Source organism: Heptranchias perlo, chromosome 37 (genome assembly GCF_035084215.1).
Source record: "Heptranchias perlo isolate sHepPer1 chromosome 37, sHepPer1.hap1, whole genome shotgun sequence".
NCBI classification, from domain to species: Eukaryota; Metazoa; Chordata; class Chondrichthyes; order Hexanchiformes; family Hexanchidae; genus Heptranchias; species Heptranchias perlo.
In genome coordinates, this window is record NC_090361.1 from 9,796,152 (window position 1) to 9,820,738 (window position 24,587).

Here is a 24,587-nt window from a genome sequence, read left to right on the forward strand (position 1 = left end):
GGCCTGTTATGGACTTTAGCCACTAGACTGTGGAGGAAGATTGGATAAGGGTATGAACAACAGTGCACAATTGGTCGATTAATGGTAAACCCTAAGGCACACACAACAATAGGCAAACTGTAGAAAGGGTGTGATGGAAACAGCTGAAGGAGTGGAGATCTGGGAGCAAATAATTGGGAAATTATACTGTGCTATCCAGTTTTGGTGGCAAGTTCAAGATATATTAAAATTGCAAATTATAGGACTGAAGGAACAGATTTTGGGAAAGATTCAAAACAACCAAATTTTGTTAACAAACCACATGAGAGCATCAGCCTATGGACTGACAGATGGTTGAATCATCAATTCAGGGCCAGGCCCACTCACCAAGAATGGACTAGCTGTTTACGTGACACAGCCACATTAGGATATGATACGAAGCGTAATAGTTATCAAATGACTAAACGATTTCAAAATTATTGTGGATCACAGGAAAACTGAAGCAGCCAATTTGGATTTAATGAGCTATTCCTGATGGTAGGAAGTCACTATTAAATTTGGTGATGATCAACTAACATGAATGGGCCAAATCTTGCTTTCCCGGGGCATTTCGCAGTGTGCCGTTAGTTAGACTTTCTCCTGCACCCTTCTGCTTGAAAAATGTTTCCACCGTAACTTGTTGGAAGTGCAAGCTTATAACGGGGTGGCAAGGGCAACATGCATCTGGGACCTTAGTGACCGTCAGGACCAACGGTATCTCCTTAATCAATGAGATTTATAGGATTGAGAAAGAAACAAGAATGACAGAGAAGGAAATAGGGTGAATTAGAGTCAAATCAGGTACAGAAGGAGAAATAAAGAGAGGGAAACAAAGATTGAATTAAGGGAGAAAAAAAGACAAAAGAAAACATTTTTTAAAAATTTTAAATCTCAAAGAACAATTCACTACCTGAAGGAATGAGACCCCACAGTTTAAATTGCTCACTCTCTAGGCCAGAGACGTTGATTGGCATTGCATTAACAATTATCACATCGTTAAAAGGGTACTTATGCTCTTAATTACCAGGCTTAACTTTCTGCAACGAGTTTAATAGGCAATTAATGTGCAAATCCAGCAAGTTCTTAAAAATACCAGGAGGCCAAGGGTGAGATGTTGTTTGTGCAAAGCAAAGACCAGCAAGTTCTGGAGGTTTACGACTTGCAACGTATCTCTTAATCCCCTGAACTTGCTGGCCGGTTTGCACATTAATAATAGCGTGCCTCGTTAACATGTCGTTATTTTTCCAGCAAGATTTGGCCCATTATGTTGGAAGGAGTAAGCCTTTACAAATATCAATATGGGGTGGGGGGAGGGAGTAGGTTTTACAAAATGAAATCATGTTCCAGTAATTAACAGGAAAAGATAACATGACAACCCAAGTGGCCTGATATGTGAGCACAGAATAGTCTCCCTAGAGGAATAAGAAACTGCTGAAATAGGAAAAAAAAATTCAAAGCAACTAAATGGAAAGGAAGAGGGAGTACAACAGAAGGATATGTAAGAGCATAGTGAGAAGGGGTTTTGACACTGTTGTATCTAGGCCAGTTTTCATTGAAATATATTAAATGAATTGGACAGTAGAGGCTGTGAATGGAAATAAAATCATTGTGGCCCAGGAAAGGGAAGGAGACTTAGAGAAAAATTGCACATGAACTGATGCTGCTGAATAAGATTCCATTGGGTAAGTAGAGAACAAAAGATCTAATGCCCAAAGAAATTCACTGTTTCTGTTTTACATTGAAACATCATTCCTAGGATGGGAGTAATCTCGTTAAGTCCCTCCTAGAATTGAATCACTTGTCTCACTCAAATGCTTGAATTTGATAGTTGGAATAAAATGTTGCAATTGAAGTAAGTAGCCAGAGAACAAAACTGCAGCTTTTGGATAATGCTCCCGTGGAACAGGTGACTACTTTGTAACAGCCTTTTACATTAATCAGGTTTAAAACACTGTAATTATGGTGTCTAACATAATCAACTTAGAAGTCAGAGGATAGGCTATGCTCACTTCTGTCACTATCGAACAGATGAGATAGGGTGGAGTAGGGGTAGAATAGTTGGGGCATGCGGGAATGCTGGGGAGATGTATGTAGTTCTCTGCTCCCTCACTTCCCTCCGAAATCAAAAGAGGTGACCATCTGGCCAAGAGAGAACATGATGACCAGAGCCCGAGAAATGCAAAATTGCTGACTGGGGGAAGTGATGCTGTGCTTTTCTAGTGCAGCCACTCCCCTCTCTGCTGATTCAGTACCAAGGACATGAGGAGAATAATGAGGATGGATTACAGTGTCTCATTAGCCAATCGGGGCTCTCTCTGCTGTTTGCATACAGATCAGATTCTGTCCCGAGCAGCAGCAAAGTAAAAAGATTAAAGGCAAACCATTCAGTAAAGCAGAAACAAGAGGGGGGAGAAGGAAGCATTAAATTCCCGACACACTGATATCTCTGACTGAACAATAAATTTTATCTTCTGAAAAGTCCTTGAAAATGAAGCTGCATTTTCTTTCAGTTAAATCCATGTAGGATTAAAAAGATGAATCCAGGGCGCCACTGATACTTCAGCTAGCAAGTAGCTCAGCCGTACAAAACAAGGTCCTGGGCTCAATCCCTAGCCTGTGCTGATCTCAAGCAGGGATATGATAGGGGTTCTACAACTGGCACAGGTCTGGGAAGAGTACTTATCTCTGATTGGTATCCGATGGTCCTGCTGGAAGTGTCCAGGTATGGAGGTTGGGTGAAGGGGGAGAATCATGTCTTGTTTGGCTGTGATCAACCCACCAGGTTAACATCTGTCCCATCTGGTTGACATTGAGGTTGAAGCTTCCATCCAGACCCACAACCCACACTCAGCCTTGCTGCTCAGAGGTAGCCCAGCCCAGTCCTCTACGTAATTGCACGCTCACTGTGGAGGCTCACACATGAAGAATGGCCACTTGGGTGAGATACTGTCCGTGGAACAGGGGCCCAGAAAGAAGTCAACATCTTCAGGAGAGGAGAAGGAAGAAAAAAATTGAAAGAAAAAAGATGGGATAAAGTATTAGTAGAGTCTGGAGAAAATGTATTTGTTAAATTAGAGGTCTCTTATAGAAAGCCCTGTTCTCCAAGGAACGTAGTATGTGTTCAGGGTGCAATATTAGAAATGTGTTAAGTCCAAGTAAATTCACAGTAAAAGATGCTGCCATCAGCTCACTACCCGAACTCCATCTCCAGCAGAAATGCTAATGGGCAAATTATTTTTCTCTCCTTTATAGATGGAGGCAAAGAGTACACAAGCAAATAGCCTGATGACGTTCAGTGAAGGCTGGCAAATGAAGAACGGACAAAAGCAAGAAAAGTTATGCTAAATCTTTATAAAACACTAGTTAGGCCTCAGCTGGAGTATTATGTTCAATTTTGGGCACCACACTTTAGGAAGGATGTGAAGGCCTTAGAGAGGGTGCAGAAGAGATTTACTAGGTACCAGGGGAGAGGCACTTCCGTTAAGTGGAGAGACTGGAGAAGCTGGGGTTGTTCTCCTGAGAGCAAAGAAGGTTAAGAGGAGATTTGATAGAAGTGTTCAAAATTATGAAAGGTTTTGATTGAGTAGAGATCCAGAGGCGACATGAGGAAAACATTTTTTGTGCAGCGAATTGTTGTGATCTGGAATGCACCGCCTGAAAGGGTGATGGAAGCTGATTCAATAATAACTTTCAAAAGGGAATTGGATAAATACTTGAAGGGAAAAAAATTGCAGGGCTATGGGGAAACAGCAGGAGAGTGGCACTAATTGGATAGCTTTACCAAAGAGACGGCACAGGAACGATGGGCCGTATGGCTGCCTTCTATATCATTCTATGATAAGTCTCTGTGTTCTGTTCTCTAATTTTTTGTCTCACGCTCTATCTCCCTCTTTGTATGCCTCCCACACTTTTTCTTGTCGACTCTATCTGTTTGTCCATGATTTTAAGTGTCTCCTGTGTATCTGTACTCTCTCTCTATATTTGTCAGTTTCTTTCTCTATTGCTGGCATCCTGTATGTCTCACATAATTCCTCTTTCTCTGTATGCCTACATTCTACTTTTCCTCCCAGTTGTCAATGGAGACCTGAAGAATAACTCAGGGCTCCAACCTGCTCAAAGATGTAGAAATAACTGGAAAGAAGTGATGGCGGGTGGCTTCGGCTAGGGGTTCAGAGATAAAAGGGAGGCATTGGTTTGGAGAGGCATGTATTTGGCTCGAGATTGATGGTTATGTCAGGAATGTAGGAATTAGTCCCTGGTAATCAGGAGAACGATGATTAACTTTCACATGGATAGGAGGAATCAATCCAATCAGCAGGTCATGAGAGCCAACTGTGGACAAAATATTTATGTAGAAAATGAATGGATAAATCATTCCAATATCATAAATTATACTATCCCCAATAGATCAAATATATTTCAATATCTAAATCAATACTGTAAAAATATATAAATAGCAATCTCCCCAGATGTTGCTCACAGAATTATTTTTTTAAAATGGTGTTTTGTTCTTCTATGACTCTGTAATTCTGTTTCTCTCTCTTGGTCGTCTGTATACCGAGTCAGTAATCCACCTGCTGTTTTGTGGATTCAAGTGAAGGATTTAGTATTTGTGGCTGAAGCACCTTCTCACGAGACCACACCACAGCTGGACTGTGCTGTCCAACTCCAAGCCCGGACGTCTGTCCCATCTGTTTGACCTAGAGGTTGCAGACTCACACCCAGCCATACTGCTCAGGTACCCAGGGTTGGTCCTCTATGTAATTGCACTCTGTTGCCCCACCCTCCCCATGCTAATTGAAAGACATGGTGGCTCCCAGAAAACATTTTCACCCTCCCCCAGCCCATAACAGGGACTCTCTCTTCTCTCCCGAACTCAATAGTCGCTCTTTTCATTCATAGAATCTTAGCGCAGAAGGAGGCCATTTGGCCCATTGTGCCCATGTCGGTTATTTGAAAGAGCTATCCAATTAGTCCCACTCCCTGCTCTTTCCCCAAAGCTCTGCAAAATTCTCCTTTTCAAGTATGTATTCAACTCCCTTTTGAAAGTTACTATTGAATCTGCTTCCACTACCCTTTCAGGCAGTGCATTCCAGATCATAACAACTCGCTGCGTAAAAATACTTCTCCCTGGACTTTAGTCTCTCCAAATAGCTGAAGAATAGGGAGTCTTTCTGCCCGCTTCCCCAGAGGAAAAAAGGAGAGGAAAAGTTATGATATTTATATTTACGGTATCCTGGTGGAGGAAGCACACAGGGAGAACTCACCCTAGTAATGTTGATGCAAGTCAGGCATCATTGCCTGTACTGGAACGCGGCCAAATGGCCAGCTGCTGTTGTATCCTCAGGTTTTTCTCCACCTGGTTTTGCCGCACTGAGCACAACATCCTGGGGCCAGGACTGGCTCACCCCGAGCCTCTAAACCAGCCTTAACCCTCCACCCAGAACCATGACCAGGCATCCACACGTCCACCCCTGATCCTGTACCTAGCCATGTGCCATGGTGCTGCCCTTCTCTCAATGACTGACATGGCGGTACAGAGGAAAAAACAATTTCAAACAATTTCTCAATTCCTCTTCCCATTCGAGCGCCAGAAACGCCTCATAAAATAATTAAAGTGGGGATTGAGCTGGGTCTGTAATTCTTGAGCGTCAGCTGTGGCTCAGTTGGTGGCACTCTCACCTGAGTCAGAAGGTTGTGGGTTTAAGTCCTACTCCACAGACTTGAGCACAAAATCTAGGCTAACACTCCCAGTGCAGTACTGATGGAGTGTTACACTGTCAGAAGTGCCTACTTTCGGATGAGACATCAAACCAATGCCCCGTTTTCCCTCTCAGGTGGACTTAAAAGATCCTATGGCACTATTTCAAAGAAGAGCAAGGGAGTTCTCCCCGGTGCCCTGGCCAATACTTATCCCTCAACCAACACCAATAAAGTAGATTATCTGGTCATTATCACATTGCTGTTTGTGGGACCTTGCTGTGCGCAAATCGGCTGCTGTGTTTCCTACATTACAACAGTGACTACACTTCAAGAGTACTTTTTTTTCTTTTTTTTTATTCGTTCACGGGATGTGGGCGTCGCTGGCAAGGCCGGCATTTATTGCCCATCCCTAATTGCCCTTGAGAAGGTGGTGGTGAGCCGCCTTCTTGAACCGCTGCAGTCCGTGTGGTGACGGTTCTCCCACAGTGCTGTTAGGAAGGGAGTTCCAGGATTTTGACCCAGCGACAATGAAGGAACGGCGATATATTTCCAAGTCGGGATGGTGTGTGACTTGGAGGGGAACGTGCAGGTGGTGTTGTTCCCATGCGCCTGCTGCCCTTGTCCTTCTAGGTGGTAGAGGTCGCGGGTTTGGGAGGTGCTGTCGAAGAAGCCTTGGCGAGTTGCTGCAGTGCATCCTGTGGATGCTACACACTGCAGCCACAGTGCGCCGGTGGTGAAGGGAGTGAACGTTTAGGGTGGTGGATGGGGTGCCAATCAAGCGGGCTGCTTTATCTTGGATGGTGTCGAGCTTCTTGAGTGTTGTTGGAGCTGCACTCATCCAGGCAAGTGGAGAGTATTCCATCACACTCCTGACTTGTGCCTTGTAGATGGTGGAAAGGCTTTGGGGAGTCAGGAGGTGAGTCACTCGCCGCAGAATACCCAGCCTCTGACCTGCTCTCGTAGCCACAGTATTTATATGGCTGGTCCAGTTAAGTTTCTGGTCAATGGTGACCCCCAGGATGTTGATGGTGGGGGATTCGGCGATGGTAATGCCGTTGAATGTCACGGGGAGGTGGTTAGACTCTCTCTTGTTGGAGATGGTCATTGCCTGGCACTTATCTGGCACGAATGTTACTTGCCACTTATGAGCCCAAGCCTGGATGTTGTCCAGGTCTTGCTGCATGCAGGCTCGGACTGCTTCATTATCTGAGGGGTTGCGAATGGAACTGAACACTGCAGTCATCAGCGAACATCCCCATTTCTGACCTTATGATGGAGGGAAGGTCATTGATGAAGCAGCTGAAGATGGTTGGGCCTAGGACATTGCCCTGAGGAACTCCTGCAGCAATGCCCTGGGGCTGAGATGATTGGCCTCCAACAACCACTACCATCTTCCTTTGTGCTAGGTATGACTCCAGCCACTGGAGAGTTTTCCCCCTGATTCCCATTGACTTCAATTTTACTAGGGCTCCTTGGTGCCACACTCGGTCAAATGCTGCCTTGATGTCAAGGGCAGTCACTCTCATCTCACCACTTTAATTGGTTGTAAAGTGCTTTGGGACGTCCTCAGGTCGTGAAAGGCTTATAAGGCATTATATAAATGGAATTCTTAATTTCTTTGTCTGACCATTTAATTTTCCTCAATGATGATTTTATTTAATTATTTTCTGAAGTGACACTGGACTTCCATTTGCTGGGGAGTGGAGCTTGGGTCTTAAGTAGGGTCTTAAAGGAGGAGAGAGGCAGAGAGGTTTGGGGAGGGAATTCTAGACGGCTGGAGGCATGGTCGCCAATGGTGGGGCAAAGGAAGTCGGGGATGCGCAAGAGACCGGAGTTGGAGGAGCGCAGAGATCTCGGAGGCTTGTAGGAGGTTACAGAGATAGGGCGGGGCGAGGCCATGGAGTCATACTTCATTAAAATCCTGGTGACAAGCATTGTTATTTTAACTGTTCATAGTTTCCCCCAAGAACCAGCTGACCTTTTGGGGGCACATTTTTACACCAATTCTGACGAAGAGGATCTACTCTACTGAGGTTCAGAACAATAAAATGCAAACTGTTAGCTGATCGCAGTTGTTTCCTAATTCCGATCGCTGGCCGATGGCCCTGATGGAAAGTTTCATGGTCTGTAGACGTTTGAAGGGTGGGGGGAAAGAGGGGACAGAATCAGTCATGGTTCTGCGCCACCACCCACACCGTCAAACAGCATGTTCAAACAGACACTCGCTGTCTGCCCTCACACGTGAAGACTGAACACCAGGGACTGGTGCCCTCGAACCCATAAATTGGCATCAGTCAGCACCTGCAGGGGAGCTGGGGCGAGAAGTGGAAAAATATTAACCAAGAAACTGCATGTGCCCTTGTCCCACACATAATGGCTGGACTTCTGCCTAAAATTAGTTATCAATTCAGTCACACTGCAGGAGGTTGAAATGCTCTAAGAATCTGCACTTAAACTGCCTGTTCTACATAAATGAATATTTCTGCTAAATGAATGAAAACCAAATAGTAAACCTGAAACTTAGTGCATTTACTCTACAGAGCTGAAAATAGTTGGAGCTAAGTGATGGCCAGTTCACAGTCAATCACATTTTAGAACTAGAGGGCATAGTTGCAGGATATGGGGTCGGCCATTTAAGACTCAAAGGGCTGTGGATGCTGAGTCGTTGAGTATGTTCAAGGCTGAGATTGATAGATTTTTGGACTCTAGGGGAATCAAGTGATATGGGGATCGAGCAGGAAAGTGGAGTTGAGGTTGAAGATCAGCCATGATGTGATTGAATGGCGGAGCAGGCTCGAGGGGCCGTATGGTCTACTCCTGCTCCTATTTCTTATGTTCTTATTCAGTGTACGATGAATTTCAACATGGGCAGCAGGAAGAAAAGTGAACTAAAAATCATTTGGAACGCCTTATTAGCTCCGTTAATAAATGCAACACCCAGTATGGTACTGAGCCACACAGCCCATGAAGGTCCCAGATTCGATCCCGGTCTGTGCTGAGTTAGCGGATCTCTAAACTTTCAAAAGGGAATTGGATATATACTTGATAAGGAAAAAATGTGCAGGGCTATTGGGGAAAAAGCAGGGTAGTGGGATTAATTGGATAGCTCTTTTAAAGAGCCGGCACAGGCACAATGGGTAGAATAGACTCCTTCTGTGCTGTAAGATTCTATCTCAGCTGGTGTGTTACTGAGCCATACAGCTCAGGAAGGTCCAAGTTCAATTCTTGATGTGTGCTGGGTTAGTTAATTTCAGCCAGGGCGGCAGCAAGGTTGCCGTAACTGAGCTCAGCACCCTAGGTTACATGAAGGGATGGTTCCCAATCCAGATTACTGTCCATTAGCCACAGCTGGAAAAGTGCATGTTTGTGGACATTGGACAAGGGGAAGGAGTGACAATGTGCAAACAGCCTGCTGACACACCGTCTAGACTGACACGTGAAGAACTGTCTCAAACCCAGGGCTGAATAGAGAGAAATCCCCTGCAGGTGAAGCCTAGTCGGAGATAGGATTGAAACTCTCATGTCTTAATGAAAAGTTTAATGCTATAGTTGTAGGTTTAAGTCCCACTCTTAGACTTGAGAGCACATACTGTAGGCTGACACTCTGATGCAGTGCAGAAGTAGTGCCATCCTTCAGCTAAGACACAAAACCCAGGCCAGTTTGCCTGTTCAGGTGGATGTTAAAGATTCCATTGGAATAAGAGCAGGGAGTTCAGCCAACATTCCTCCCTCATCCAAAAACAGATTAACTGATCATTCATCTCAATTCAGTGTGTGGGATTTTGTTGTGTGCAAAGTGCACTTACCTACTTAACAACAGTTACTGCACTTCAAAGCAATTCATTGTGAAGTGTTTCAAGATGTTTTTGAGAGGTGATAAGGCATTCTATAAATGCAAGTCTATAACGCTTAAAGTGTCATAGATACTCAGCTAAAGCATCTGATAATTAACACACACAATGCGATGATTTCTTCCCAGTACTTTTTGACAACCAGTTCCTTGTAAACGGGTTTAAATGATTTTCTACACAGAGGAAATCTGACCCTGCTCTAATGGATATTTTTCCGGCCCAATCTTTTCTATTCCACTCATAACTGATCCTATCGTCATGCACACGCAGGGGCCACTGGTTAGCGACAAGCTAACTCAGCACAGGTCAGAATGCGTACCTGGGCTCTTCCTGCTCTATAGGGCTGTACACTGGCCCATGGAGTCATTAGGAGAGTCAGTGAGACGGGTTCTTCAAATTCTAGCTTGAATTGACTATCAGGTAATTAGTTTCCAGGCTTCTACTATCACTACTTGAAACCGCCACTTGATGGCATGAGAGTGCCACTGATGATTCCTCACTTCAATTTAACCTGCCTCCCACTGCAGGTAGCAGCACACCAAACCTTGTGCCTGACACAGCAGAGATGTGTGCAGAGAAATATTACATTCTAATCACTCTAAAGCACAACTCATTAATGCAAAGTGCCGTACACCACATCCAGGAGACAAATGCCCCTTATCCTGAATTGCAAAGCCTCAGCATCAAAGGCAGAAAGTGCATTACTTGGTAGTCAAATTTATTATTGGGTTAAACAGCCAGTGTTAATGAGTCACCATTCAGAACAGCGCCACATTCCACCTCTCTGGGAGATTAGGAGATCAGGGGCAATTTATTCGTTGGAAGGTAATTTAATGCCATATATTAAAATTAGGATCACAATTACATTTAATTATATCAATTGAAAAATCTCCCTGCTGCTTCTTCCTGGAACGTGCAGGCTGTGACCTTCTCTGTTAATGCCACTCGACCCACACCAGAACGCATAATTAAAGGGAAAATCTGAGACTAAAAGCTTAGCCTCTGCATACAGCATTCCATTTACCAGCTGTGGCTCAGTTGGTAGCACGATCGCCTGAGTTAGAAGGTTGTGGGTTTATGTCCCAATCCAGTGAATTGAGCACAAAAATCCAGGCCGACACTCCAGTGCAAAATTGAGGGAAAGCTGCACTGTTGGAGGTGACGTTAAACCGAGGCCCTGTCTGCCCCCTCATGTGGATGTAAAGATCCCATAGCACCAAAGAGCAGGGGAGTTTTTTTAAAAATTACATTGAATTTACACCTCAGAAACAGGCCATTCGGCCCAACAGGTCTATACTGGTGTTTACGCTGTACGCGAGCCTCCTCCCACCTTACTTCATCTCACCCTATCGACATATCCTTCTATTCCTTTCTCCCTCATGTACTTATCTAGTTTTGGTCTCCCCACAAATGAAAACATCTTCTCTACGTCTACCCTATCGAACCCTTCATAATTTTAAAGACTTCTATCAGGTCACCTCTCAGCCTTCTCTTTTCTAGAGAAAAGAGTCCCAGCCTGTTCAGACTTTCCTGATAGTTAGAACCTCTCAGTACGGTATCATCCTTGTAAATCTTTTTTGCACCTTCTCCAGTGCCTCTATATCCTTCTTATAATATGGAGACCAGAATTGAGCACAGTACTCCAAGTGTGGTCTAACCAAGATCCTATACAAGTTTAACCAAATGGGGGGCTGTCACAGTGGAGCCCCAAGTCTGTCCTCATCACACACGCACTTACCAGGGGGAGTCACCAGACGGCAGTCAGAGGTGAAAACCCTGACTTATCGATTCCCTCCCCATCCCACCAGAGACACCAATGCCAATTCTACTTATCATCCTGGCTGAGATCAGCAAATTCAGCACAGGCCTGGGATTGAACCTGAGGCCTCCCTGGTCTATAGGGCTCACACTAAGGAGACCAAAAGAGCCACTAGGGAAGACCAGAAAGGGTAACTCCTAACATATAAAAAACCACAAACGAAACCAGAAATCTCAGGGCTTAAACTAACCCAACCAACCTACCAGCAGTCTCAGAGCTCAGACTCACAAACTTCTGGCTGGAGTCAAGAAACCCTTCGACATCAGCTCCTCAAATAGAAAGTCATGACCGTGTTCTTTATTGCCCCTTTTGAGACCCCTCCCAAATTAGTCTCCAAGCCCTGACTAAAAGGCAGACGGACGTTTGTAAGTGCAGCTGGAAGATGGTCAAAGCAGCATGGAAATTGGGAGGGCACGAGCTCAGCTGTGATGCACTCCATGGTTGAATAGGCAATTAACGTTCACAAACTTCACGCTTGGGCTACCAGCACCCACGGAATGGTACCCCAGGAACAGTCTGTATAAAGGGAGGAGAAAGATAAACGGTGAGGGGGTGGGGGGAAAGAGTGCATGGAGTGTCAATGGGATGACGTTCAATATTCTTACCCTTTTGGGGGGTGGGAAAAAGACACCACAACAGTCTGTCTCATAGCATGGGGAAGTTACAAGAAAAAGCCCACGTCCTGCTTGTATTTCTGTATCAATACAATGCATCACTAGAGCACTTCAACCAAAATGCTTGTAATGGGCTCACACAGCATTGTACGCGGTACATAACATCATTTTGGGGATTGTATTTATTTAAATTGTTGAACATCTTTACAACAGCACAGCAAAGGTTAAGAAGAACTTTAAAGCAGCCGGGAGGGGGGGGATAAATCTGCGAGATGATGTGGATGGGTTTCCATCCTCAGCAATTTTAGGTGTTTTGTTCCTAGTGCGGCAGACTGTTTAGTGTCCGTCATCCGCCTCCCCCCTCCTGTATGTGCTCTTCTTCAAGAATGACGGGCTGGAATTTTAATTCAAATAGTCTTTCATTCTCAGTAGAGTGGAGGTTCTGTGGTGTGATTGTTCGAAGCTCAGCAGGTAAGTAAGCAAACTCCTCGTCATTAATGTCCCAGTCTCTCATTTTTGAACTAAGGATCCACCATTTGCCAAAAAAACCAATGTCTAAAACCCTGCCTGGAAAGTCTGACCACCGCGGCTTCAAATACTCACATTGTGCGTCATATATACTGGTCTTTGTGTCGTAAGGAGCTGCATACACCAGAGAGAAGATGAGCAGGTTCTGGTACCGGAGTCGGCCCTGGTTTTTGACCTTCACCAGACTCTGGACGTGTTGGTCCGAACGGCCGTTGCGGACCCAAGGCGACAGGATAAGAAGAAGATTGGACGATTCCAATAGAGTGGCTTGAAAGGATTGGTCACATGGGTTGTTGTATCCACAAACACACGACCCTGCGAGGAGCGTGCAGTAAAAAGCTGCTTTCCCTGGATGATCCTTGGCTCCCACTACAATCTCTTTACAGGCCTCTTTGTAATCATTAATGAGACTCCCTGTCCACAAACCTACAAGAGGATAAAATAACATTTATAACGAAGTTTTCAGCTTTTGTCCCAATTCATCCACAGACTTCCTAAATCTTTAACGTTTATGAAATTGTGTACAAGAGAACTGAAAGTAACTGACTGTCCTTACAGGAGTGGGGGAATGGGAGGTGCGTATTGTGGGGGAAAGGGGTTGGGGGGGCAGACAGGGAGCGGCACGTGCGAGGGAGGGAAGGATGGGGCAGACGGCGGGGAGTGTGAGGGGGGGGGGGGGGGGCGGGGAGTGTGAGGGGGGGGGGGGGGGGCGGGGAGTGTGAGGGGGGGGGGGGGGGGCGGGGAGTGTGAGGGGGGGGGGGGGGGGCGGGGAGTGTGAGGGGGGGGGGGGGGGGCGGGGAGTGTGAGGGGGGGGGGGGGGGGGCGGGGAGTGTGAGGGGGGGGGGGGGGGGCGGGGAGTGTGAGGGGGGGGGGGGGCGGGGAGTGTGAGGGGGGGGGGGGGGGGGAGTGTGAGGGGGGGGGGGGGGGGGGGAGTGTGAGGGGGGGGGGGGGGGGGGGGGAGTGTGAGGGGGGGGGGGGGGGGGGAGTGTGAGGGGGGGGGGGGGGGGGGGGGGAGTGTGAGGGGGGGGGCGGGGAGTGTGAGGGGGGGGGCGGGGAGTGTGAGGGGGGGGGGCGGGGAGTGTGAGGGGGGGGGGGCGGGGAGTGTGAGGGGGGGGGGGGCGGGGAGTGTGAGGGGGGGGGGGGGCGGGGAGTGTGAGGGGGGGGGGGCGGGGAGTGTGAGGGGGGGGGGGCGGGGAGTGTGAGGGGGGGGGGGGGCGGGGAGTGTGAGGGGGGGGGCGGGGAGTGTGAGGGGGGGAGTGTGAGGGGGGGAGGGGGGGAGGGGGGGGGAGGGGGGGAGGGGGGGGGAGGGGGGGAGGGGGGGGAGGGGGGGAGGGAGGGGAGGGGGGGGGAGGGGGGGGAGGGGAGGGGGGGGGGAGGGGGGGAGGGGGGGGGGGAGGGGGGGGGGAGTGTGAGGGGAGTGTGAGGGGAGTGGGGGGAGTGTGAGGGGAGAGGGGAGGGGAGTGTGAGGGGAGGGGGGAGAGGGGAGGGGGGGGGAGGGGGGAGAGGGGAGGGGGGGGAGGGGGGAGAGGGGAGGGGGGGGAGGGGAGGGGGGGGAGGGGGGGAGAGGAGAGGGGAGGGGGGGGAGAGGGGAGGGGGGAGAGGGGAGGGGGGAGAGGGGAGGGGGGAGAGGGGAGGGGGGAGAGGGGAGGGGGGGAGGGGAGGGGGGGGAGGGGAGGGGGGGATGGGAGGGGGGGATGGGAGGGGGGATGGGAGGGGGGGATGGGAGGGGGGGATGGGAGGGGGGGAGGGGAGGGGGGGAGGGGAGGGGGGAAGGGGAGGGGGGAAGGGAGGGGGGAGGGGAGCGTGAGGGAGGGAGGGAGGGGAGCGTGAGGGAGGGAGGGAGGGAGGGAGGGAGGGGGGGCGGGGAGGGGGGGCGGGGAGGGGGGGCGGGGAGGGGGGGGCGGGGAGGGGGGGCGGGGAGGGGGGCGGGGAGGGGGGCGGGGCGGGGAGGGGGGGGCGGGGAGGGGGGGAGGAGAGGGGGGGCGGGGAGGGGGGAAGGGGAGGGGGGAAGGGGAGGGGGGAAGGGGAGCGTGAGGGAGGGAGGGAGGGGGGGCGGGGAGGGGGGGGGCGGGGAGGGGGGAGGGGGGGGGCGGGGAGGGGAGGGGGGGAGGGGGGGGCGGGGAGGGGGGGGCGGGGAGGGGGGGAGGGGGGGCGGGGAGGGGGGGAGGGGGGGCGGGGAGGGGGGGGCGGGGAGCGTGAGGGGGGGGGCGGGGAGCGTGAGGGGGGGGGGCGGGGAGGGGGGAGGGGGGGGGCGGGGAGGGGGGGGCGGGGAGGGGGGGAGGGGGGGGCGGGGAGGGGGGGAGGGGGGGGGCGGGGAGCGTGAGGGGGGGGGCGGGGAGCGTGAGGGGGGGGGCGGGGAGCGTGAGGGGGGGGCGGGGAGCGTGAGGGGGGGGCGGGGAGCGTGAGGGGGGGGCGGGGAGCGTGAGGGGGGGGCGGGGAGCGTGAGGGGGGGGCGGGGAGCGTGAGGGGGGGGCGGGGAGCGTGAGGGGGGGGCGGGGAGCGTGAGGGGGGGGCGGGGAGCGTGAGGGGGGGGCGGGGAGCGTGAGGGGGGGGGCGGGGAGCGTGAGGGGGGAGGGGGGAGCGTGAGGGGGGAGGGGGGAGCGTGAGGGGGGAGGGGGGAGCGTGAGGGGGGAGGGGGGAGCGTGAGGGGGGAGGGGGGAGCGTGAGGGGGGAGGGGGGAGCGTGAGGGGGGAGGGGGGGAGCGTGAGGGGGGAGGGGGGAGCGTGAGGGGGGAGGGGGGAGCGTGAGGGGGGAGGGGGGAGCGTGAGGGGGGAGGGGGGAGCGTGAGGGGGGAGGGGGGAGCGTGAGGGGGGAGGGGGGAGCGTGAGGGGGGAGGGGGGAGCGTGAGGGGGGAGGGGGGAGGGGGAGGGGGGAGCGTGAGGGGGGAGGGGGGAGCGTGAGGGGGGAGGGGGGAGCGTGAGGGGGGAGGGGGGGAGCGTGAGGGGGGAGGGGGGAGCGTGAGGGGGGAGGGGGGAGCGTGAGGGGGGAGGGGGGAGCGTGAGGGGGGAGGGGGGAGCGTGAGGGGGGAGGGGGGAGCGTGAGGGGGGAGGGGGGAGCGTGAGGGGGGAGGGGGGAGCGTGAGGGGGGAGGGGGGAGCGTGAGGGGGGAGGGGGGAGCGTGAGGGGGGAGGGGGGAGCGTGAGGGGGGAGGGGGGAGCGTGAGGGGGGAGGGGGGAGCGTGAGGGGGGAGGGGGGAGCGTGAGGGGGGAGGGGGGAGCGTGAGGGGGGAGGGGGGAGCGTGAGGGGGGAGGGGGGAGCGTGAGGGGGGAGGGGGGAGCGTGAGGGGGGAGGGGGGAGCGTGAGGGGGGAGGGGGGAGCGTGAGGGGGGAGGGGGGAGCGTGAGGGGGGAGGGGGGAGCGTGAGGGGGGAGGGGGGAGCGTGAGGGGGGAGGGGGGAGCGTGAGGGGGGAGCGTGAGGGGGGAGGGGGGAGCGTGAGGGGGGAGGGGGGAGCGTGAGGGGGGAGGGGGGAGCGTGAGGGGGGAGGGGGGAGCGTGAGGGGGGAGGGGGGAGCGTGAGGGGGGAGGGGGGAGCGTGAGGGGGGAGGGGGGAGCGTGAGGGGGGAGGGGGGAGCGTGAGGGGGGAGGGGGGAGCGTGAGGGGGGAGGGGGGAGCGTGAGGGGGGGGAGCGTGAGGGGGGAGGAGCGTGAGGGGGGGGAGCGTGAGGGGGGGGAGCGTGAGGGGGGGGAGCGTGAGGGGGGAGGGGGGAGCGTGAGGGGGGAGGGGGGAGCGTGAGGGGGGAGGGGGGAGCGTGAGGGGGGAGGGGGGAGCGTGAGGGGGGAGGGGGGAGCGTGAGGGGGGAGGGGGGAGCGTGAGGGGGGAGGGGGGAGCGTGAGGGGGGAGGGGGGAGCGTGAGGGGGGAGGGGGGAGCGTGAGGGGGGAGGGGGGAGCGTGAGGGGGGAGGGGGGAGCGTGAGGGGGGAGGGGGGAGCGTGAGGGGGGAGGGGGGAGCGTGAGGGGGGAGGGGGGAGCGTGAGGGGGGAGGGGGGAGTGTGAGGGGGGAGTGTGAGGGGGGAGGGGGGAGTGTGAGGGAGGGGGGAGTGTGAGGGAGGGGGGAGTGTGAGGGAGGGGGGAGGGGAGTGTGAGGGAGGGGGGAGGGGAGTGTGAGGGGGGGGGGGGGGGGAGTGTGAGGGAGGGGGGGGGGAGTGTGAGGGAGGGGGGGGGAGTGTGAGGGAGGGGGGGGGAGTGTGAGCGAGGGGGGGGGAGTGTGAGGGAGGGGGGGGGGGGGGGAGTGTGAGGGAGGGGAGGGGGGGCGGGGAGTGTGAGGGAGGGGAGGGGGGGCGGGGAGTGTGAGGGAGGGGAGGGGGGCGGGGAGTGTGAGGGAGGGGGGGGCGGGGAGTGTGAGGGAGGGGGGGGGGGGAGAGTGTGAGGGAGTGTGAGGCGGGGAGCGTGAGGGGAGGGGGGGAGCGTGAGGGAGGGGGGGGGAGCGTGAGGGAGGGGAGGGGGAGTGTGAGGGAGGGGAGGGGGAGTGTGAGGGAGGGGAGGGGGGGGCGGGGAGTGTGAGGGAGGGGAGGGGGAGTGTGAGGGAGGGGAGGGGGAGTGTGAGGGAGGGGAGGGGGGGCGGGGCGCGTGAGGGAGGGGAGGGGGCGCGTGAGGGAGGGGAGGGGGGGCGGGGAGTGTGAGGGAGGGGAGGGGGGGCGGGGAGTGTGAGGGAGGTGGGGGGGCGAATGTCGCGAGTTGGATTCTCAACATCGCTCCTGCGAACGGCTCCTCCCCGATCCGGGGCCCCGGCCTCTTACCCACTTTGCTGTTTCGGAATCGGGTCCAAAGCCCGGCGCGGGTGGGACCAGGTCCCCGTCCAGGTGCCGCCGCCGCCGCCGAGGAGCAGAACCGCCTCCACAGGGCCGCCATGTCTGATCTGTTTCCACCTCCGCGCTCCGGCCGCCACTTGAAGCCACGCGAAACGTTCCGCCCCACAAAACTCGACTCGTGACCTGGAACGGGGGGCGGGGGGGGGGGGAACTAAACACAGACGCATCAGGGATACCGTCCTGTTTTCTAATAAAACCCCTGGCCCGGGCGACCGGTTTTAAACATTATTTTATTCATTCAGTTTGGAAATGTTCTCGCCGTCGGACTGATCTCCTTGCTACACCAAGCCCATCTACGTAATGCGCATGCGTAAATGTTGTTAAAGGGGAAGTTACTATCTGAATCAGGGGCTCTTGGTGTGACATCTGCCTTCGCAGTCGGCTTTATTGCACGTAGAAGTGATGCAGCATTGGTGATCTATCAGTAAATAACTTACCTGTGGCAAAATGCAGGGGCTTGGCTATTGTGAGTTGGATGGAGAGAACTTGCATTTACACCTTACATGTCCCCAGGCCATCGCCAATCACCTCACAACCACTGCATTACAACAATCTGCGCAAACAGCAGATTTGTACAGGAGCTGTTAAATATTTTGTACACTGGTATTTAAAGAAGCCTAGTTGTGTATATGCATAACTTTCACTGTTGCATTTTTCTCCCTTTTACTCTCCTGAAAGCAAAAGGATATAAGAAATAGGAGCAGGAGTAGGGCATATTCAATGACTCAGCATCCACAGCCCTCTGGGCTAGAGAATTCCAAAGATTCACAATCCTCCACGTGAAGAAATTCCTCCTCATCTCAGTCTTGCATAGCCGACCCCTTATCCTGCGAATACCCTCCCTAGTTCTAGACGCTAGCCAGGGAAACAATCAGCATCTACGCTGTCAAGCCCCCTCAAAATCTTATATGCTTCAATGAGATTATCTTTTAAACTCCAGAGAGTATAGGCCCATTCTATTCAACCTTTCTTCATAGGACAACCCTCTCATCCCAGGAATTAATCTAGGATTACCACCTAGGATTAATCTAGGATTACCACCTACCGTCCTCCCTCAGCTGATGAATCAGTCCTCCTCCATGTTGAGCACCACTTGGAGGAAGCACAGGGTAGCAAGGGCACAAAATGTACTCTGGGTGGGGGACTTCAATGTCCATCACCAAGAGTGGCTCGGTAGCACCACTACTGACCGAGGTGGCCGAGTCCTGAAGGACATAGCTGCTAGACTGGGCCTGCGGCAGGTGGTGAGCGAACCAACACGAGGGAAAAACTTACTTGACCTTGTCCTCACCAATCTCCCTGTCGCAAATGCATCTGTCCATGACAGTATTGGTAGGAGTGACCACCGCACAGTCCTCGTGGAGATGAAGTCCCGTCTTCGCACTGAGGACACCATCCAACGTGTTGTGTGGCACTACCACCGTGCTAAATGGGATTGATTCAGAACGGATCTAGCAGCTCAAAATTGGGCATCCATGAGGCGCTGTGGGCCATCAGCAGCAACAGAATTGTATTCCACCACAATCTGTAACCTCATGGCCCGGCATATTCCTCACTCCACCATTACCAACAAGCCAGGGGATCAACCCTGGTTCAATGAGGAGTGTAGAAGAGCATGCCAGGAGCAGCACCAGGCGTACCTAAAAATGAGGTACCAACCTGGTGAAGCTACAACTCAGGACTACATGCATGCTAAACAGCGGAAGCAACATGCTATAGACAGAGCTAAGCGATTCCACAACCAACGGATCAGATCAAAGCTCTGCAGTCCTGCCACATCCAGTCGTGAATGGTGGTGGACAATTAAACAACTAACGGGAGGAGGAGGCTCTGCAAACATCCCCATTCTCAATGATGGCGGAGTCCAGCATGTGAGTGCAAAAGACAAGGCTGAAGCGTTTGCAACCATCTTCAGCCAGAAGTGCCGAGTGGATGATCCATCTCAGCCTCCTCCCGATATCCCCACCATCACTGAAGCCAGTCTTCGGCCAATTCGATTCACTCCACGTGATATCAAGAAACGGCTGAGTGCACTGGATACAGCAAAGGCTATGGGCCCCGACAACATCCCAGCTGTAGTGCTGAAGACTTGTGCTCCAGAACTAGCTGCGCCTCTAGCCAAGCTGTTCCAGTACAGCTACAACACTGGCATCTACCCGACAATATGGAAAATTGCCCAGGTATGTCCTGTCCACAAAAATCAGGACAAATCCAATCCGGCCTATTACCGCCCCATCAGTCTACTCTCAATCATCAGCAAAGTGATGGAAGGTGTCGTCGACAGTGCTATCAAGCGGCACTTACTCACCAATAACCTGCTCACCGATGCTCAGTTTGGGTTCCGCCAGGACCACTCGGCTCCAGACCTCATTACAGCCTTGGTCCAAACATGGACAAAAGAGCTGAATTCCAGAGGTGAGGTGAGAGTGACTGCCCTTGACATCAAGGCAGCATTTGACCGAGTGTGGCACCAAGGAGCCCTAATAAAATTGAAGTCCATGGGAATCAGGGGGGAAACTCTCCAGTGGCTGGAGTCATATCTAGCACAAAGGAAGATGGTAGTGGTTGTTGGAGGCCAATCATCTCAGCCCCAGGGCATTGCTGCAGGAGTTCCTCAGGGCAGTGTCCTAGGCCCAACCATCTTCAGCTGCTTCATCAATGACCTTCTCTCCATCATAAGGTCAGAAATGGGGATGTTCGCTGATGACTGCACAGTGTTCAGTTCCATTCGCAACCCCTCAGATAATGAAGCAGTCCGAGCCCGCATGCAGCAAGACCTGGACAACATCCAGGCTTGGGCTCATAAGTGGCAAGTAACATTCGCGCCAGATAAGTGCCAGGCAATGACCATCTCCAACAAGAGAGAGTCTAACCACCTCCCCTTGACATTCAACGGCATTACCATCGCCGAATCCCCCACCATCAACATCCTGGGGGTCACCATTGACCAGAAACTGAACTGGACCAGCCATATAAATACTGTGGCTACGAGAGCAGGTCAGAGGCTGGGTGTTCTGCGGCGAGTGACTCACCTCCTGACTCCCCAAAGCCTTTCCACCATCTACAAGGCACAAGTCAGGAGTGTGATGGAATACTCTCCACTTGCCTGGATGAGTGCAGCTCCAACAACACTCAAGAAGCTCGACACCATCCAAGATAAAGCAGCCCGCTTGATTGGCACCCCATCCATCACCCTAAACATTCACTCCCTTCACCACCGGCGCACTGTGGCTGCAGTGTGTACCATCCACAGGATGCACTGCAGCAACTCGCCAAGGCTTCTTCGACAGCACCTCCCAAACCCGCGACCTCTACCACCTAGAAGGACAAGAGCAGCAGGTACATGGGAACAACACTACCTGCACGTTCCCCTCCAAGTCACACACCATCCCGACTTGGAAATATATCGCCGTTCCTTCATCGTCGCTGGGTCAAAATCCTGGAACTCCCTTCCTAACAGCACTGTGGGAGAACCGTCACCACACGGACTGCAGCGGTTCAAGAAGGCGGCTCACCACCACCTTCTCGAGGGCAATTAGGGATGGGCAATAAATGCTGGCCTTGCCAGCGACGCCCACATCCCATGAACGAATAAAAAAAAAAAAAAAATTACACCACCTCTAAGGGAAGTATATCCTTCCTTAGACAGGGAGACCAAAACTGTATGCAGTACTCCATGTAAGGTCTCACTGAAGCAGTGTACAACTGTAATAAGACTTCCCTACTCTTGTACTCCAACCCCCTTGAAATAAAGACAAACATGCCATTTGCTTTCCTAATTGCCTGCTGTACCTGCATACTAACTTTTTGTGTTTCTTGTACGAGGACACCCAAGTCTCTCTGAACACCAACATATAATAATTTCTCATTTAAAAAATATTCTGTTTTTCTATTCTTCCTACCAAAGTGAATAAACTCACATTTCCCCACATTTAACTCGATTTGCAACCTTCTTGCCCACTCACTTAATCTGTCTATATCCCTTTGCAGACTCTATGTCCTCACAGTTTACTTTCCCATCTAGCTTTGTATCATCAGCAAACTTGAATACATTACACTCGGTCCCTTCATCTAAGGCATTAATATAGATTGTAAATAGCTGAGGCCCAAGCACTGATCCTTGTGGCAACCCACTAGTTTCAGCCTGCTAACCTGAGAACAACCCATTATTCCTACTCTCTGTTTTCTGTCCTTTAACCAATCCTCTTGCCATGATAATATATTACCCCCAACCCCATAAGACCTCACCTTGTGTAACAACCTTTTATGTGGCACCTTATCGAATGCTTTTTGAAAATCCAAATATACTACATCCACTGGTTCCCCTTTATCTACCCTGCTAGTTACATCCTAAAAAGAAATTCTAATAAATGTCAAACACAATTTCCCTTTCATAAAACCATGTTGACTCTGGCTGATCAGGTTATGATTTTCTAGTGCCCTGTTACCACTTCCTTAATAATGGATTCCAGCATTTTCCTGATGACCGATGTCAGGCTAACTGGCCTGCAGTTCCTTGTTTTCTCTCTCCCTCCCTTCTTGAATAGCTGGGTAACATTTGCTACCTTCCAGTCCACTGGGACCGTTCCAGAATCTAGAGAATTTTGGAAGATCATAACCAATGCATCTACTATCTCTGCAGCCACCTCTTTTAGAACCCTTGTATGTCGGCCATCAGGTGCAGGGGATTTGTCAGCTTTTAGTCCCATTGGTTTGTCCAGTACCTTGTCCTTTAGTGCTATTAATTGTTTTAAGTTTCTCATTCTCACCCCTTGGGTCCCCATTATTTTTGGTATGCTTTGTGTCTTCTACCATGAAGACAGATACAAAATATTTGTTTAACACATCTGCCATTTCCTGATTTCCCATTATAATTTCTCCTATCTCAGCCTCTAAGGGACCAACATTTACTTTTGCTACTCTCTCCCTTTTTACATACTTGTAGAAGCTCTTACAATCTATTTTTATATTTTGTTAGTTTACTTTCATATTCTATTTTCTGCCTTTTTATCAATTTTTTTCATCATCCTTTGTTGGTTTCTAAAACTCACACAATCCCCAGGCTTATTACTCTTCTTTCAATCTAATAAGCTCCTTAACGTCTTGAGTTAGCCACGGGTGGATCACTTTTCCCATGGAGTTTTTATTTCTCAATGGAATGTATGTTTGTTGAGAATATTGAAATATTTCTTTAAATGTTTGCCATTGCTTTTCAATTGTCAAACCCTTTAATTTAATTTCCCAATCTACCTTAGACAACTCACCCCTCATACCTATGTAATTGGCTTTATTTAAGTTTAAGACTCTAGTATGTTACTTTCACTGTAGTACATTACTTTCAAACTGTGAAATTCTATCATATTATGATCACTGTTCCCCAGAGGTTCTTTTACTGTGACATTACTAATTAACCCTATCTCATTGCATAATACAAGATCTAAAATAGCCTGTTCCCTGGTTGGTTCCATGACATATTGCTCTCGGAAACAGTCTGGAATACATTCCATGAACTAGTCTTCTAAACTACCTCTGCCAATTTGATTTGTCCAGTCTATTTGCAGTTTAAAGTCCCCCATGATGACTGAATTTCCTTTGTTACAAGCTCCTATTATTTCATGATTAATACTCTGTCCAATGGTCTCTGTAATGGCTATTAGGTCAAACCCATTTATCTCTATTTGTGAAATTAATTCATCTATCTTGTTACAATTGCTCCGGGCATTCAGATAAAGAGCCTTTAATTTTAACTTTTTGCCATTTTTTTCCTGCTTTGACCTTACTTGTTGCACGATTATTGATAAAGTCTCTCTCTGACTCACGCTTGGCTGCCATTGCATTACCAGCCATTTTAGTAGCTTATCCAGGACCAATCAGCTGGGTGAAGCATCACAGCCAAGATCTCCATATCTGCACATTTTTATCCATTAGCAAGGCATGACGAGCAGTTAGAAATAATAGTCAGCTCATTAAACATTAAACTATGTGTTTCTAAAGCACATTTAATGTTGAGAAACAGCCTAATGCACTTTAACATAAAACATTCCTGTAGTTTATGGCTCAGGTCTATATTGGGTGTACTTTATCCCCATAGCCATTTTGGGGGGGGGGGGGGGTGGAGAAACTGGACCCCCCCCCCATACACACACAATTTGAGTGGCACTTCAGTGAACCAGGTATTTAAAAGAAAAGCATGGCAGCCACAAATTATTAAATTCTATTTCACAACATGCCACAGTGGGATTTGAACTCAAACTCTGGGTTGCTAGTCCAGTATCATACTACTACTATACTGCCATACCCTCATGCAGTGGCTGGGAAAGTAGTGGTAGCTAGTGCACTGGTTCCATCAGCATAAGGAGGTTGTAAAGTTGACAGCTCTGGGATCTGATTATTGCTGAAGTGAGAGTTAAGCTCCAGTCACAGACTGATATACTTGCTAAATTGCCAAAATAGCTTCTGAGAATCTCCAGAACTCACTGAAAATGGCCTGGCCTGCCAAAGCTGAGTTTCTATTCATTTCACAGAATTGAGCAGGTTACTCAGTTAGTTTTCTGTTCAGGACACCACCAGTTTGAAGCAAGTTTTATACATGATCAGTCAAAATCCAACTATCAGGGAGCAGCCTTTTTCAGGGCCTGGTAGGCACTGTGTGCACCATCTAAAAAGGGAGCTCATAAGCAGCGCTTGGCCTGTAGAGCATGTACTGGGCCCTCTTTTCTAACTGGCACAGCAGTGACTTACATTAACACTGTCCTCTCTTGCTGTAAGAGTCTTACTCACAGGGGGATCTAGACAAGTTCAGGAGCTCCATATTTAGGTGAAATTTAATACAGATTTGCTGTACAAGGCATACATTAGTAAATTATGTGCTCTGTTACCAGGCACCCATGTCTTTTATCCTTAGGGCACCAACTCATGCTGGGATACATCCCTGTGGTAGCTACTGTCTAGCCTCATGCATGAAGAAAGGGGGGGGGGGGGAAATGGAGGGGTAGGGGAGGAAGTAAGGAGAGGAGTAAGCATCGTCCTGTCCTTACCTAGTGTCCACTTTACAGGAGTCAATGGAAATCCTGGAAACCATGGCCAAACTTCTTACCCTTCACCCAGGGGCACTGGAGTCAACCATGTCTCTTCTGCAACTATGGCTGAGCAGTGATCGAACCTGCAACCATCCTCATCTGTGAAGCTCAGTACCACACAGGATAGCCCATTTACCCACTCGGCCATCTAATCAGAGGTTTAGGAGAGT

At 51.2% G+C, this 24,587-nt stretch overlaps 1 protein-coding gene and 1 long non-coding RNA gene across 3 annotated transcripts in view; one reads left to right on the plus strand and one right to left on the minus strand.

Annotated features, from left to right (window-relative positions):
- Positions 1-6,082, plus strand: part of LOC137304487 (uncharacterized) — a 37,934-nt gene extending 31,852 nt beyond the window's left edge. Inside the window, exon 3 of the long non-coding RNA XR_010958585.1 lies at positions 3,271-6,082. This is a non-coding gene — a long non-coding RNA (uncharacterized lncRNA). The remainder of the gene's footprint in view (positions 1-3,270) is intronic.
- Positions 6,083-12,169: 6,087 nt separating this feature from the next.
- Positions 12,170-17,625, minus strand: LOC137304294 (mitochondrial import inner membrane translocase subunit Tim29-like). 2 transcript variants are annotated; one of them, XM_067972842.1, is made up of 2 exons: positions 17,271-17,625; positions 12,170-12,959 (listed from the first exon to the last, which is right to left on the minus strand). In XM_067972842.1, the coding sequence occupies exons 1-2, from the start codon at positions 17,503-17,505 to the stop codon at positions 12,352-12,354; spliced, it is 843 nt and encodes a 280-aa protein (XP_067828943.1). In that variant the 5' UTR covers positions 17,506-17,625; the 3' UTR covers positions 12,170-12,351. The 2 variants fall into 2 exon arrangements, with proteins under 2 accessions (XP_067828943.1, XP_067828944.1); XM_067972843.1 differs by having other exon boundaries at positions 17,267-17,441.
- Between the last annotated feature and the right edge of the window lie 6,962 nt (positions 17,626-24,587).

Coding starts and splice junctions, on each gene's coding strand:
- LOC137304294 (XM_067972842.1), bottom strand. CDS start 17,505: ATGCGTCTGTGTTTAGTTCCCCCCCCCCCCGCCCCCCGTTCCAGGTCA. Junction 12,960..17,270: donor CCCGATTCCGAAACAGCAAA/GTGGGTAAGAGG, acceptor ATCCTCTTGTAG/GTTTGTGGACAGGGAGTCTC.